General features: G+C 45.3%; 1 protein-coding gene across 7 annotated transcripts in view; it reads right to left on the bottom strand.

The window, feature by feature from the left end:
- septin3 (septin 3) overlaps positions 1 to 13,335 on the bottom strand; it is a 47,877-nt gene extending 34,542 nt beyond the window's left edge. For 2 of the 7 annotated variants that reach the window (XM_068019471.1, XM_068019470.1), the window contains exon 1: positions 6,170 to 6,232. In XM_068019471.1, coding sequence (XP_067875572.1) covers positions 6,170 to 6,179 — 10 coding nt within the window. In that variant the 5' untranslated portion in view covers positions 6,180 to 6,232. Of the gene's footprint in view, positions 1 to 6,169; positions 6,236 to 7,774; positions 7,794 to 13,277 lie in introns of those variants that run through there. The other 5 variants (XM_068019467.1, XM_068019468.1, XM_068019472.1 and 2 more) reach the window with 5 other exon arrangements.
- Between the last annotated feature and the right edge of the window lie 636 nt (positions 13,336 to 13,971).

Below are 13,971 nucleotides of genomic sequence, written 5' to 3'. Positions count from 1 at the left end.
CAACACGCGGTCAGCAGACTGTGACTAAAAGAATCAGTGACAGGACGGATCATCCCACTGTCCTCTGGCACGGAGTGGCAGGAACAATTTAAACAGTTGTCACTTGACGAGAGGGGAATACATTCCCTCCACAGCAAAATTCACTATTCCCTCTACCCAAACCCTCCCCCCCGAAACAAAGAAGCTTCTCAATCATGAACCAGAGGAGAGGAACATTGAAAATGAATGGGAGGCACCTCTGTCACAGACAAGGAGCGAGTCCCTGGGATTACATGGGTAACAACAAAAGCACAAAGAGTTTCAATAAAGCTGAAGAACAGGACGAGCTGTGACAAAGAAATGAATTCACTGATTTTATTTGTAAGCCTGCTGTGATTGTTGTTTTCCAACTCAATAGACCTGAACAGTAATTCACCCTGGGCTAATTGCCAAGTGGAAAGTCCAGCCTTTATATAACACCAGCACATGGTTGCGCATGTTACAGTCACTCTCAGCTGTGGAGCCATCCTACAGCAGGCTGGGCCCCGTCGCTTGTTCTGGCTTTCCTCATACACTGTTAATGTTGTGCTTTGTTCTCTGGCCAATTGAAAGCCAACTTTCTGAAGAATTGACAATTGAACTCATTCATGCTGTTCAGACCTTTAAATATATCACACCAATACTGAGACACCACCTCACTGACACATCATTAAAATGTCATGAACAGGTACAGAAAATAATCAAAAAGACTGATGGAGTGCTGACCTTTATATCTCGAGGACTAGACTACAAGGGGGCAGAAGTCATGCTTCAGCTTAACAACCCTGGTTAGACCACACCTGGAGTATTGGGGGCAGTTCTGAGCACCACATCTTGGGAAAGGTCTGTTGGCCTTCAAGGGACTGCAGCGTAGGTTTACGGGAATGATATCTGGACTCATCTGGACTCTAAGTGTTAAATTACGAGGAGCTAGGATTGTATTCCCTGCAATCTAGAAGGTTAAGGTGAGATTTGATCGAAGTTTTCAAGATATTAAGGGGAACAGATGGGGTAGATAGAGAGAATGTATTTCCATTGGTTGGGGAGTCTAGGACTTGGGGGTAGAGTCTAAATATTAGAGCCAGACCTTTCAGGAGTAAAATTAGGAAACACTTCTACACACAAAGGGTGGTGTAAGTTTTGAACACTCTTCCGCAAATGGCAACTGTTGCTAGATGAAATATTAAATTTTAAAATGTGATTGAAAGACTTTTGTTAACCAAAGTTATTAAGGGATATGGGGAAAAGGCAAGTATATGGAATTAGGTCACAGATCAGCCATGATCTCATTGAATGGTGGAACAGTCTCGAGGGCTAAATGGCCTCTTCCTGTTCCTGCATTCCTGTTGAGGCACAACCTCATCGTCACTGAGACACAACCTCATCGTCATGAAGACACAACCTGATCAACACTGAGACACAACCTCATCGACACTGAGACACAACCTCAACATCACTAAGATATAACCCCATTGTCACTGAGACACAACCTCATCATTACTGAGACACAACCTCATCGTCAGTAAGATACAACCTCATCAACACTGAGACACAACCTCATCAACACTGAGACACAACCTCATCGTCACTAAGACACAACCTGATCAACACTGAGACACAACCTCATTGTCACTAAGATGCAACGTCATCAACACTGAGACACAACCTCATCGAGACTGAGACACAACCTTATCATCACTAAGACACAACCTCGTTGCCACTGAGACACAGCCTGATCGACACTGAGACATAACCTCATCGACACTGAGACACAACCTCATCGTCACTAATACACAACCTCATCGAGACTGAGACACAACCTCATCGACACTGAGACACAACCTGATCAATACTGAGACACAACCTCATCGGCACTGAGATCCAACCTTGTCACTGAGACACAACCTCATCATCACTGAGACACAATCTGATTGACACTGAGACACAACTTCATCATCACTAAGACACAACCTGAGCAACACTGAGACACAGCCTCATCGACACTGAGACACAATCTCATCATCACTGAGACACAACCTCGTCACTGAGACACAACCTGATCAATACTGTGACACAGGGTGGCACAATGGCGCAGTGGTTTGTACCATAGCCTCACAGTTCCTGCGACCTGGGTTCAGTTCTGGGTACTGCCTGTGACTGTGTGGGTTTCCTCCAGGTGCTCTGATTTCCTCCCACATACCAAAGACTTACAGGTTGATAGGTAAATTGGCCATTATAAAAATTACCCCTAGTGTTGATAGGAGAATTGAGGGAAAGTGGCGATGTGAGAGGGAAAAATGGGATTCATGTAGGATTAATATAAATGGGTGGTTGATGGTTGATGTTGGGCTGAAGGACCTGTTTTGGTGCTGTATCTCTCTGACACAACCTGATCAACTCTGGGACATAAGCTCATCAACCCTGAGACACAACCTGATCGACACTGCCCTCATTGCCACAGAGACACATCTCCTTATCCCAATGAAGTGATTTGAAAATATTGATGAGAATTTGAAATGTAACATTTTGGGGAGCATGAAGTCATTACAGTTCAGAGAGGATAGGGGTGATGGATGGGAGCAAGCAGAATTACTCGACAGTAGGATGCAGGCAACAGAAAATTTGACATATTGGAGTTTGTGCAGCACAGAATTCAGGAGTCCAGTGAGTAGGACATTGATTACGTCAAATTTAGAGGCAAAAGAAACATGGATACAGGTTTGAGTGGAGCTGAGGGTTAAGTGTGCAGGTTTGGGTTAAATTTAGTAAAAGTGTTAGAGTTAGGGTGCTGCTGGATTTTCAGGGTTAGGGTGAGGTAGGGGGTTAGGATTTGGTAAGAGAGTTAGTGTTAAAGTTAGGGTTTAGTTAGGTTGTTGGGGATAGGGTTAGAAGTGAGATAGGGGTTTAAGGTTAGGGAGATGGAAGTAAATGTTTTTAACGAAGGATTTGAGAGGGGTTTGAAGATCTGCTCTGGGTCAAGGAGGATTCGAAGTCTGACACAGTCTGGTTCAGCCTGAGCAAGCAGCCAGTGCGAAGAGAGCAAAGATTTTGGTCGATTCCAAAACAAAGTTTCTTTTGTCTCTTCAGTGTTCAAATGGAAGGATATCTGTTTGAGCTAACAACTGAATGTCAGGCAGGCAGTCTGACAGCACAGAGCTGGTTGTGGGGCTCAGGGAAATGGTGGGGAGGTTCAGCTGGGGACCACCAGCAAACATGGAAGGTAAGCTCATGCATACAGATGATATCACCTGAGGGACAGCATGTGCATGAGGAAGAAAAGGGACCAATGGTAGATTATTTGGGGCAATGAAGAGGCAATGATCAGGAGATGGGATGGCTCAAATGTTAGCAAGCAGTTGTTCACTGTCATTGCATTGTTCAGGGTCCATTTTGTAAAGGAGATTGCAACTCTCAAGGCCTTTTAAAAGGGTGGTCACAAAGCCAGGACCTGTCTGAAATTCAATTGCTATAATGGAGTCTTAATGAACATCAGATTTCTTCTGTGATTTTTGAACCATTCTGTTTAATGTGGTTGGGAGTGTTTGCTGGAAGGTGTTGCTATGTCTGACAGTGAGATGGCATGATTACTGAACCTCACCGGGTTAATGACTGCATTTCTACTGATAATAACTCAGCTCCTTTTTGTGCTGTTGGGAACCAATAAACAAAAAAGAACAAAATAACGGCAGAAGATAAAAGATTGCTCAGGACAAACAACATTGAGTTTTAAAAGGGGCACGACCCCGCCTTATAGGAAAGAGAACTTGCATTTATATTGCATCTTACATGACCTCAGAATGTCACCAAGTACGTCACAGCCAATTAATTACATCTGAAGTGCAACCACCTCACAAGCCGCACAAATCTCGAACAGGATCCCTGTTAAACAGGGGCACTGACCATCAACGCCCTTGTTAAAGAGTGAGTCTCCTCTTCAAGAACTCTTTAACAGAGTGACTACATCATTTGGGGCCCTCTTAAAGAGAGAGTTACTGCATTAGTTTCCTGTTTAATGAGATAGGGCTGAATTTTAGGGGCCCCCTATGGGTGAGAAAGGAGGCGGGGGAGGGGGCACCATAAAATTGTGTGGGAAGGAGGAGGGGTGGGGGTTGGAGAGCCCATTGCCTCCCCGATGCCTTTCAATTTAGTGAGGGGTGGGGAAGGCTAAGGACCTGCCTCTAGTCAATTGAGGCCTTTAGGTAGCCCCTTCAGGGCCTCTTCCCACCTCCACCTCAATTTAAGTGAAGGTGGAGGGCCCACTGCCGCGTGGAGATGTCTCCTAGCGGTATCGGGGGGGGGGCCATCCTTTGGGGGCAATCCAGAGACCCCCGGCGGCAATGTCTGCGCCCCACCCCCCCAAGAAGATTCCCCCCCCCCCCTCACTGACACCCCACCCTGTCACCTGGACCCCTGTCGCTGGAATAAAATCTGGCCCATAGTCTCAATATTGAGGAACTTTGTTTCACCAGGGAGTCTCACCATCACGGCCACTTTTAAAAAGAAAATCTCACCATTGGGACCAAGAGGTGGTCTCACAATTGCAAACTCTTTTAAGAAGGGAACCTCACCACCAGGATTCTTTTTGAAGAGGGAGTTTCACAACTGGGATCCCTTCAAATGTAGTGGGGTCTCAGTGTTAGAACCTCTTTTACCGACAGATGCAAACCACCAGGATCCCTTTCAAGGAAGCAGTCTCACCACTGGGGGCCCCTTTTGAAGAGGGGATCTCACCACTTTTGGAGATGTCCCTCAAAATCCCTTTTATAGATGCCTGTCATTTCCATATAAGCTATTTCTGCCGGATTTCCAGGATTGTTCTGATGCAGTTATGGTGGGAGAGTCCCCACGGAAATTTTACGCCTGGGTCTCAGTGATCAGATCAATGCATCCGTTTTGATGGTGCAGATTCATTATTGGGAGGTTGCTGTTGATGGATCTTTACACTCTTCCCTCAGAGAATAGTGAAATAGTGGCTGATTCATCGTCTGACAGGTTGTGATTTTAATGCTCCTTCCATGGCTTTACCCATCTATATATCAGCTGATAGGCTGGTTAGGCAGGAATGCTGCCTCTAAACTAAAGGCTCTCTTCATTAAAGGGATAACTTTTAAACTGAGAGTCTCACCATCGGGAACCTTTTGGAATATCAACATCAAGATACCGTTCAAAGGGGGAGTTTTACTAATAAGAACACTTTTAAACAGAAATTCTCTCCATGTTTCACATCATGTTGGTTTGAGATTAACAGTGTAAAAGAGAGGATTATCACACTATAACTCTGGGATAAGTCTATAGCTACTCAAGCAGCCCTCAATCTGGCACCGTAAAATAATTTTTCAGCAATTTAAAATTATACATTCACCCGCAACCGCCTCGGTACATAAAGCCTGAAAACGCCCCTGTTTTTTCAGCAATGTGCAGCTTTACTGCTGCCTGGTACCCTCTGTGTCAGAAGGGTGAGAAGCTGCAGCCCCAGTTACTGCTGGATTTCATATTGCGAATAAGCAGAGCTGTCGGTAACAACAGCTTAACGCTCCCCATTTCACCATTTAAACAGCGACGTTTGAGGAATCAAGGTGTCTGCTAACGGGTAGCGCCTGTTTGCTCTCAGCCAGACACTAGTGGATTACCCTCTGTGCCCTCTGCACATAGCAGAGAGACTTACCCATCGATTGCCCGTCATTTGAAAGAACCAGCGGACATCGACACTGAGGCAACCCATCATTATTGTACAGAAGCAAGTCTGTATATTATAGACACGGCTTTCAAATTAGGAACAGATTGTGAGCAATGACTGGAGTTATCAGTATATATAATAACTAATAATATATATTTTGAATTTTAAAAAGATGAATCTTGTGGGATGCTATGAATATGGGCCCCAAATAGTTAATTATTAAATTTATTTATTTATTATTCATCTATTATCAAAGCAAAATCTGATTTTTTTTCTCCTCTCACAGCCTCTCGAGCAGGGAAACACCCCACTTAGAATGAGCAGCTGTGGGAGAATATTGTTCTATAACACAGATCATAAACTGTGCCATGGAAATCAGATTTGGTAACCGAGAGACAGAAGCAAGCTGAATACACCCTGAATCTACACAGAGGCAAACAGAACACGACAAAGAAATGGAGGAAAATCAGTTACCTTTCCACATCTGGGACTGCTGCTCAGAGATTCCTGTTTTTAAATTTGCCTTTGTGTCGTCAGAGCCTTTCAAGTATTGTAATCGGTATAACCTGATATATTGTTGTATTTCCTGGGATCCTGGCCCACAGAGATGTTGTCTGACACTGGCATCACATGACCAGAATACTAATTGATTCTGGCTTCATCGTTACAGCTCCCCACTGCACCCACCCCCCCCCCCCTTCTGAGACACTACCTTCCCTTAACAGCTGAGACCCCAGCCCGATACTGCACCACTCAGCACAGATGAGGATGCAGTGTAGATTCAGTGATGCTAACCATTCGGGTGCTGGGAGTGAGCTGCAGTTTCCAGTCGTGTTAACTCTTGATGTCCAACATGCTCACAGGATTTTATTTTTTGCACAAGATTATATATTCTGCCCATTTTCTTTCTCCCTGGGGTGAGAACTCGCACTGGCCTACGGTTCCACTCGTGACAGCTCCCCACCCCTCACTGGGCCCAGGCCGGTCTAACAGAATGAGCTTAGGCAGTAGCTATCAGTGGGATATTTGACTGTAGCAGGCATCACTGATGATCCTACTTTCACCCAATGCCCCCATATGCCAGTGGGAGAGGGGAGGATTCCCTGGGTAAGGTTTTAAAGCAACAAATGCCAAAGGGATGCTAGTCAGCCATTTATTTTATCCAACGCAGTAACCACAATAGGTCCTTTTCTGCTCAGATAGCATCTGTTGTCTTTTCCCTCTTTTTTCCAGCTCCTGTGCCAGTTACAAATGGCCTACGCCCAGTTATCTGCCAGTGTAGCTCTGAACCACATCAGGGACACGTTCTCCCAGCCCCTCACTCTACAACAGCGAAAAATCCAACCTCTGCTTAATGTGTTCCCCTTTAGGAATTGAGAGCTGAGGTACAGATATGTTCCCTTTCTCCACTGTGTTAAAATGCCATTCTACCATTCCATATTTTGTTATTCTATCAGTATAGGCCCTACACAACGTCTTGCACGACACATGGAATATATGGCACAGAAACAGGCCATTCGGCCCATTCAGTCCATGCTGGCATTTATACTTCACTCAAGCCTCCTGCCATCTTTCCTCATCTAAGTCTATCATCATTCCCTTCTCCCTCACTTGTCCAACTTTCCCTTAAATGCATCTATACTATTTTCTTCCGCCACTCCCTGTGGTAGCGAGTTCCACATTCTCACCACACTTTGAGCAAAGAAGTTTTGTCTTTACAAGGATAGAACAGGGTATTTTCTAAATGGTGAAAAGCTAGAATCAGTGGAGATCCAAAGAGACTTGCGGTCTCGGTACACAGGTCATTAAAATGTCCTGAACGAGTATAGAAAATAATTAGAAAGACTAATGGAATGCTGGCCTTTATATCTAGAAGATGAGAACACAAGAGGGTAGAAGTCATGCTTCAGCTGTACAAAGGTTAGACCACACCTGGAGTACTGTGAGCAATTGTGGGCACCACACCTTAGGAAGGATATGTTGGCATAATGGAACAGATAAGTGGTGATGGAGCACATGGTCCAAGAGAGAAGACAAAACCAGAATAAATGACTACAGATCAGGTAAAGTGATTAGTACCTAAAGTAATTCACTTCTGTAGATGCAGCATTCCTCCATAAAACCTCTCGATGTTTTTCAATGTTGGAAAATTCAACCCTACGCAGTTCCCTGAAACAACAGTTAGTGATAAAGAGAAAGCTTGTCTTTCATGATGTTATAGATTGCTTCAAAACTAATGAAGTCCTTTTGAGATATGTTCATGGAGGGATGTTTAGCAGCTGTTATGAATGCTGGACTTTGTAACATGGTAATGTCTTAAAAACTGATTTGTTTTAAAGTTCTAGATGGAGTCAGACAAGTCAGGTGACCTCATACCAACTCGGCTTAAGGAAAAGACAGAGATCTTGGTTACCAGGACAATGAAGATCCCAGATCAAAGACTTTTTTTAAAAAAAGCAAGGACTGCAATGGTATAACACCTAAAGAGCAATGGGTTTCACCCTCCCAGACTTTCAGGTCATAAACAAGAAATCAGTCATTCTGTGAATGTAAATATGTATGGCAGCTGCTAAAACTGGAAACAATGGTAAGTCTGGAGTGGGGGGTGGGGGGGTTGCTCTGCAGAAGCCAGACTTGTGGACTTTGCATATTGGAAAAGGACCACAGGATATTGACTTTTAATTCCAGATAAATTTAACAGACTTTCTGAAGGCAGACAGGCTGTAAGAAAGGATAGCAGTGGCTGCAGCCTCAGAGCAAGATCCCACAAACAGCATTCATGACATTGGTTGAGGGATAAATATTGGCCTAAACACCCCTCCTTTTGTTCTTCAAATGGTGCCATGGGATCTTTTATACCCACCTGAGAAGCAGATAGGGCCTTGGTTTAACATCTCATCTGAAAGACAGCAATTCCCACAGTGTGGCATTGAAGTGCCAAGTTGGAGTATATATTCTGGGGTGGGGGTGCTTTAGCCCACAACTTTCTGATGCAGGAGCAAGAAGCAATGGCCACTAAACCACGGCTGACACCGAATACTGCTTAGGCTCAAGTCGGCTTTACGTGTCTCACACAGCTGTTAGAGACAAGCCCAGTCCTGATGCCCAGAACAAACCTAGCAACTAACACCTCTTATGCAGATAACAAAAGCAGATTTAGTCTTGTGAGGCATGCCCCAAACAACAATGGTTCTGTAAATCTCTCCTCCAAAGGCTAGAAGCAAGCTCAACCCAGTTACACACATGACATCTGTGATCATTTACATTTGATACAAGTATTAGAGAGGCGTTCAATCCTGTAAGATACTATCCCTCATATTGGAAAAGGACAATGGGCTATTGACTTTTTATTCCAGATAAATTTAACAGACTTTCTGAAGGCAGACAGGCTGTAAGAAAGGATAGCAGTGGCTGCAGCCTCAGAGCAAGATCCCACAAACAGCATTAGTGACATTGGTTGAGGGATAAATATTGACCTGAACACCTCATGTACTCCCATATGGGGGAGGTCTTGAACAAGCCAGAAGTGGTCCTTATAAATATTGATGCTGTAGGATCAATGACTGGAATATGATGACTGGAGGGAATGAGCTGAGGACAGACATTTTCATTGGGTAGTTGGTGATTGAGAATCTAGTCAGAAGGTGGGCTTCCATTTTGGCATAAATTGGCCAAACCTTTGATCTACTCGAGATGTCAATGAAACGGCCTCTTGTAGCGAAATGTAGAGATTAATCCTATGAAATTGGCGCTTTGTAAACACAATGTCACAATCAACAATAAAAACACTCCTTCAACCTGTGTGGATGATGTTGATATTTGCATAATCCACTTAGTGTGATACAGCCCATAATCACCAATGGAGCCTGAATTGATCCAATTTATCTTCCATTCTCTCAGCATTGCTTCAACAGACCTCCTTGCCTTTTCTAGTAATTATTCTTCTTGTTTCCAGCTTTAAGTAACATATTTCCCAGTTTGCCCCAGTCCACTCACACAGATCTATTTGTTCATTCACAAGATTACAAACTAAGCACGGATGAGGAAGGGCGATCAGCCCATCCTAACTCATCAATCTAGAAAACACGACAGTTCTTTAGCTGCATCCAGCTGACTATTAGCTTCATTATCTCACATTCCACTGAGGTCCAAATTTATTTGTTAAATAAAACTATTGTGAAAATAAAAAGCATTTCCTTCCCCCTCACTGAATATAACGGCTCACTCCAGCAGTGACAGCTCCCATATACCTACAGAAAACAAGGTCTGTTCACATTGTAGAGTGAGCCTGAACCATTGTGGTGGAATTCACACCTCCGCAGCATCAGGTGCAGGGTTCAAAACCCCACTCCATCAGTCCTGGTGAGTGGAGACTGGAACTCTGTGTTGCTATGTGGTGAGTACTCCCTCTTGGTGGGTGTGGGTGCCCGCACCCACCCCTCAACTGCTCATTATAGGCCCATAAAGCCCTCCAACTGTACAAGAACAATCTCCCTATCAACTGCATAAAGATGGTTACAACCATTGATAAGAGTGTTCACGTCACAACCTGTCAGATTGTTAATCAGCCTGTGTATACTTCCACTAATTCACAACACTCTCCAACGGAAGAGAATGACGATACAAGAAGCCACATTATCACATTTGGCAGGGTTCAGATTAGGGGCTCCTAATGTAGAATTACTGGAGGCCCAATTGTGACGGAAACCACACCTGCCAAAATGAGACATTATAATTTCGTCACATGGAACATTATTTTTGAACTGTTACTGGACATTAAAATAACGTTTAAAAAGACCACAGAACAGTGGCTGAAAACATGGCTGCACATTTGAATTCTAAAAGACAGTTGCATGAAGAGACAATGGGAGTACTCCCAGATTCAATTAGCCCAATGGGTTTGTCAATAGTGATGATCAAAATATATTGAAAGTCATTAACTGTGTAAGAGCCAGCATTCCACCCACCCCACCCCCACACTGAGAGTGTTCGGTAAGCTTGGAGGAATCCACAAACCTCGCAGGAGAGGCTGTTTCAAACAGGGAGCTAGTCACATGACTAACCTGCTGACCAACCTGGGGCTTTTTGAATTGTGCCTGACACAGGACAGTTTTTGGAAGAGACTAAACTTCAAGAAGAGAGCACTCCCTCCCTCTGTCTCTCTCTCTCTCACATGCAAAGTTCCAGGGACCCATGGAAGTAACTTAAGCCTCAAGACAGAAGACCCTGCAGCCTTCTGGTACCAGAAAAACAAGTTTGAAAGTGTACACTGGGCCCCAACGAGACTGCAAGACTTAACTTCAATCAAAGACTTTACATCCAACCCAAAACCAGAAAATGAACTCTATCTATTACTTCAAACCTTTCCCCTTTAATTCTTTCTCCTCCTTTGTCTCTAATTGCATGTGTGTTTATCACGTATTCATGCTAGTGTGGTCGTGTTGTGTATTTTTAGTAGTTTTACCCGAGTTAGAGTTTTAAGGTTAGTAAACTTACACCTTTCTTGTTTAAATCTGAGAAAACCGGTCTGGTTGAGAACAGTGAGAACTGAGGGGAAGCTAAAAACAGTGTTTTAAAAACTAAATGGCCAAACCAGGAAAATGCTAAGAGGGGAGCCCTAGACTCCTTCCTCACCATTGCATATATGTGCCTGACTGGGCATGCAGAGTGAGAAAACATGAAGAGAAGAAAACAATCAGACGCACTGTGAAGAGTGGAAGAGAAATGTGGAGAAAGGAAGACTGAGAAAAGGTAAGAGAGAGAGAGAGAGAGAGACAGCACCTCAGACATAGGGCTGAATTTCCGGTCCCCGCCAACGTCGGGAACAGAGCAGACGGAGCCCAGAATTGGCAAAGCCGGCTTCCCAAACCCTTCCCTGACGTGGGTTTGGGGTCTGGGAAGGCCGCCCGCCCCCGTGAGGCGGCCAGGCAACTAGGCTTGTTAAGAGATTGTTAAGCAGGGATTAAGGAGGCCGCCCAGGATTTGCCAGTTAGCCTCCGGTTTCCCGATGCGACAGGGGTGGGGGGGGGGGGTGGGAGATGGAGTGGGGTGGTGGTGGTGGGGGGGGAGGGAAGATCAATTTCTTGGAGGCGGGCACCCCGCAGCAGACCCTGCCTGCCTGGTTGGGGGTGCTGCCATAAGGTTGCCCTTTAAAGGGGCTCTGCCCCCAGTAGTGGTGGCCTGGCTGCTTTTTGCATTTTTTAGTCAAGGTTTTTAAACAGTGGCTGGGAGGGCACTTCTTGCTGAAACATCCGCCCAGTTACTCAACCTATACTGCAGCCGGGTGCTTCTCTGAAGCTGGAAGGTCTCTGATTGGCCCTCCAGCTTCGACAGTCCGCCCACCACCCTTAATTGGACAGGAAACCTGTCTCGATGCCAACTAAGTGGGCGCCGGGGTCAAAATTTCACATTAGTGAATGCTCTTTCTCCGCCCCTCCACCCCCTGAGGGTGGTTTCGGGGCCCAGAAACAGTTCTGACTCCTGTTGCCCGCCCCATGATGAAAATTCAGCCTATAGAGTTTGCAATTGAAAGGTTGCACACTGCTAACATCACTCTAAATTATGTCTGATTCACAAACTGCACTGAAGCAGCTTATTTCTTTTAATAGATTTCGATGTCAGTAGCTGTGGGGCTCGGTGCTCATTTATGACAGTAAGTCAAGGAGCTTCGAAAAGCTCCAGCCATGAAATGCTGTCCTTGCTCCTGTCAGTGGCTTTGCCTCTGTGTGCTCGCAGTGCACAAATACAGGACGTATGTCAGCTGCTTGACTCCAAGATGCACTTCCCTTCCCCACATCTGATCCCTCACCAAGACTGCTTTCTCCGAACTTCGAAACATTAGCAACAACCTCCCCTGTTTCCCTCACTGCTGCTGCTGCTGAAACCCCCAATCTCGGCCTTTATTGTATCCATCCCTAACGTCTCAATCACTGATCACTGAGTTCCCATCTCCACAAAAGGTGCTTCACTCAGAATGGCTCCAACAGGATAAATTGCAATCCCACTGACCCCCGTCCACTTCCACCATCCCATCACTCCCTCCTCTCCCTCAATCCCCACCCTCCTCTCCCAGAATTCCATTACCCTTTCGCTTCCCCATACAATTATCTCATTCCCATTAACCTCGTGTTTGCCACAGTCCACGACTCACCCTGGCTGGATGAATTGTCTCGAAGATCCTTGTATTAGCGGTTAAATCCCCCGGTAGCATTGACCCACCTGAGTTGAATGAGGCTGCATTCCCCTCCATTTCTTTGACGCCACTGAACTCCTTGTTCCCCACTCACTTCACTTGCCCACTCCTTTCTTTCGGTCACTACACCTCCACTCTCTGCAGCTCTCTCTGTAAATCCCTCCTTCACCTTGGTGTCACTCTCCCAAGCTATCCAAGGCTATAAAACCCTGGATTATGCCCTCCCCACTCCCATCACCAGTCCTCCTTTCTTGCCCCGACCCCCCACCCCACTGTTCATTTTATCTTTGTTCCTTTGCCCTGTATAGTGCAGTCAGTAACAGAAGGAGCACCACAGAAATAAAAGAAGTTGCAAAACAGCATCGTTTAAAAAAAGAATTCCATACTCACAGCCTGACTATCTGGGCCTTTTAACGTTGCGCGTGCTTGAAAGAAACAACAGTTGATATGAACCAGTGACGTCCCTGCTCGGTTGCTTGGCACCTCCCCTCCATTGGCGTGTGGCCTCTATCTCATGGAAACACAGCACATGGGGAGGGCTGATAAGGAATTGCTAACAGCTGTGTACTGAAAACCCAAGAAGTTGCACGTGGCCAACTGAGGTCGGCCTGGTATAGCAGTCTCAGCTTCCAGTCACCCAGCGGCTGCCCGTCCCACAATCCTCTGCTGCATGGTGGCCACGCTTAGTGCCCGGGTGAGTTTGGGCCACACCAAACACTCGCCCTGCGGCACAACCAACAGTTTCAGCAAGGATTTCATTACTTCCATTTCCCATCAAAGCTAATAGTAAAAGGCAACAGATTTGCAGCAGTGAACTCATCTGGCATTGCAGAGACATAGGAACATAGGAGGAGGAGTAGGCCATTCAGCCCATTGAGCCTGCCCTGCCATTCAATATGATCATGGCTTATCTTCCACTTCAATGCCTTTTTCCCACACTATCCTCATATCACCTTATTTCATTGGCATTTAGAAATCTGTCAATCTCTTCTTTAAACATACTCAATGACTGAGCTTCCACAGCCCTCTGGGGTAGAGAATTCCAAAGATTCACAACCTTCTGAGTAAAGAAATTTCTCCTCAT

This window comes from Heterodontus francisci, chromosome 41, assembly GCF_036365525.1.
Source record: "Heterodontus francisci isolate sHetFra1 chromosome 41, sHetFra1.hap1, whole genome shotgun sequence".
In the NCBI taxonomy this organism is placed as follows: Eukaryota; Metazoa; Chordata; class Chondrichthyes; order Heterodontiformes; family Heterodontidae; genus Heterodontus; species Heterodontus francisci.
This window is presented reverse-complemented; position numbering and strand designations above follow the sequence as displayed.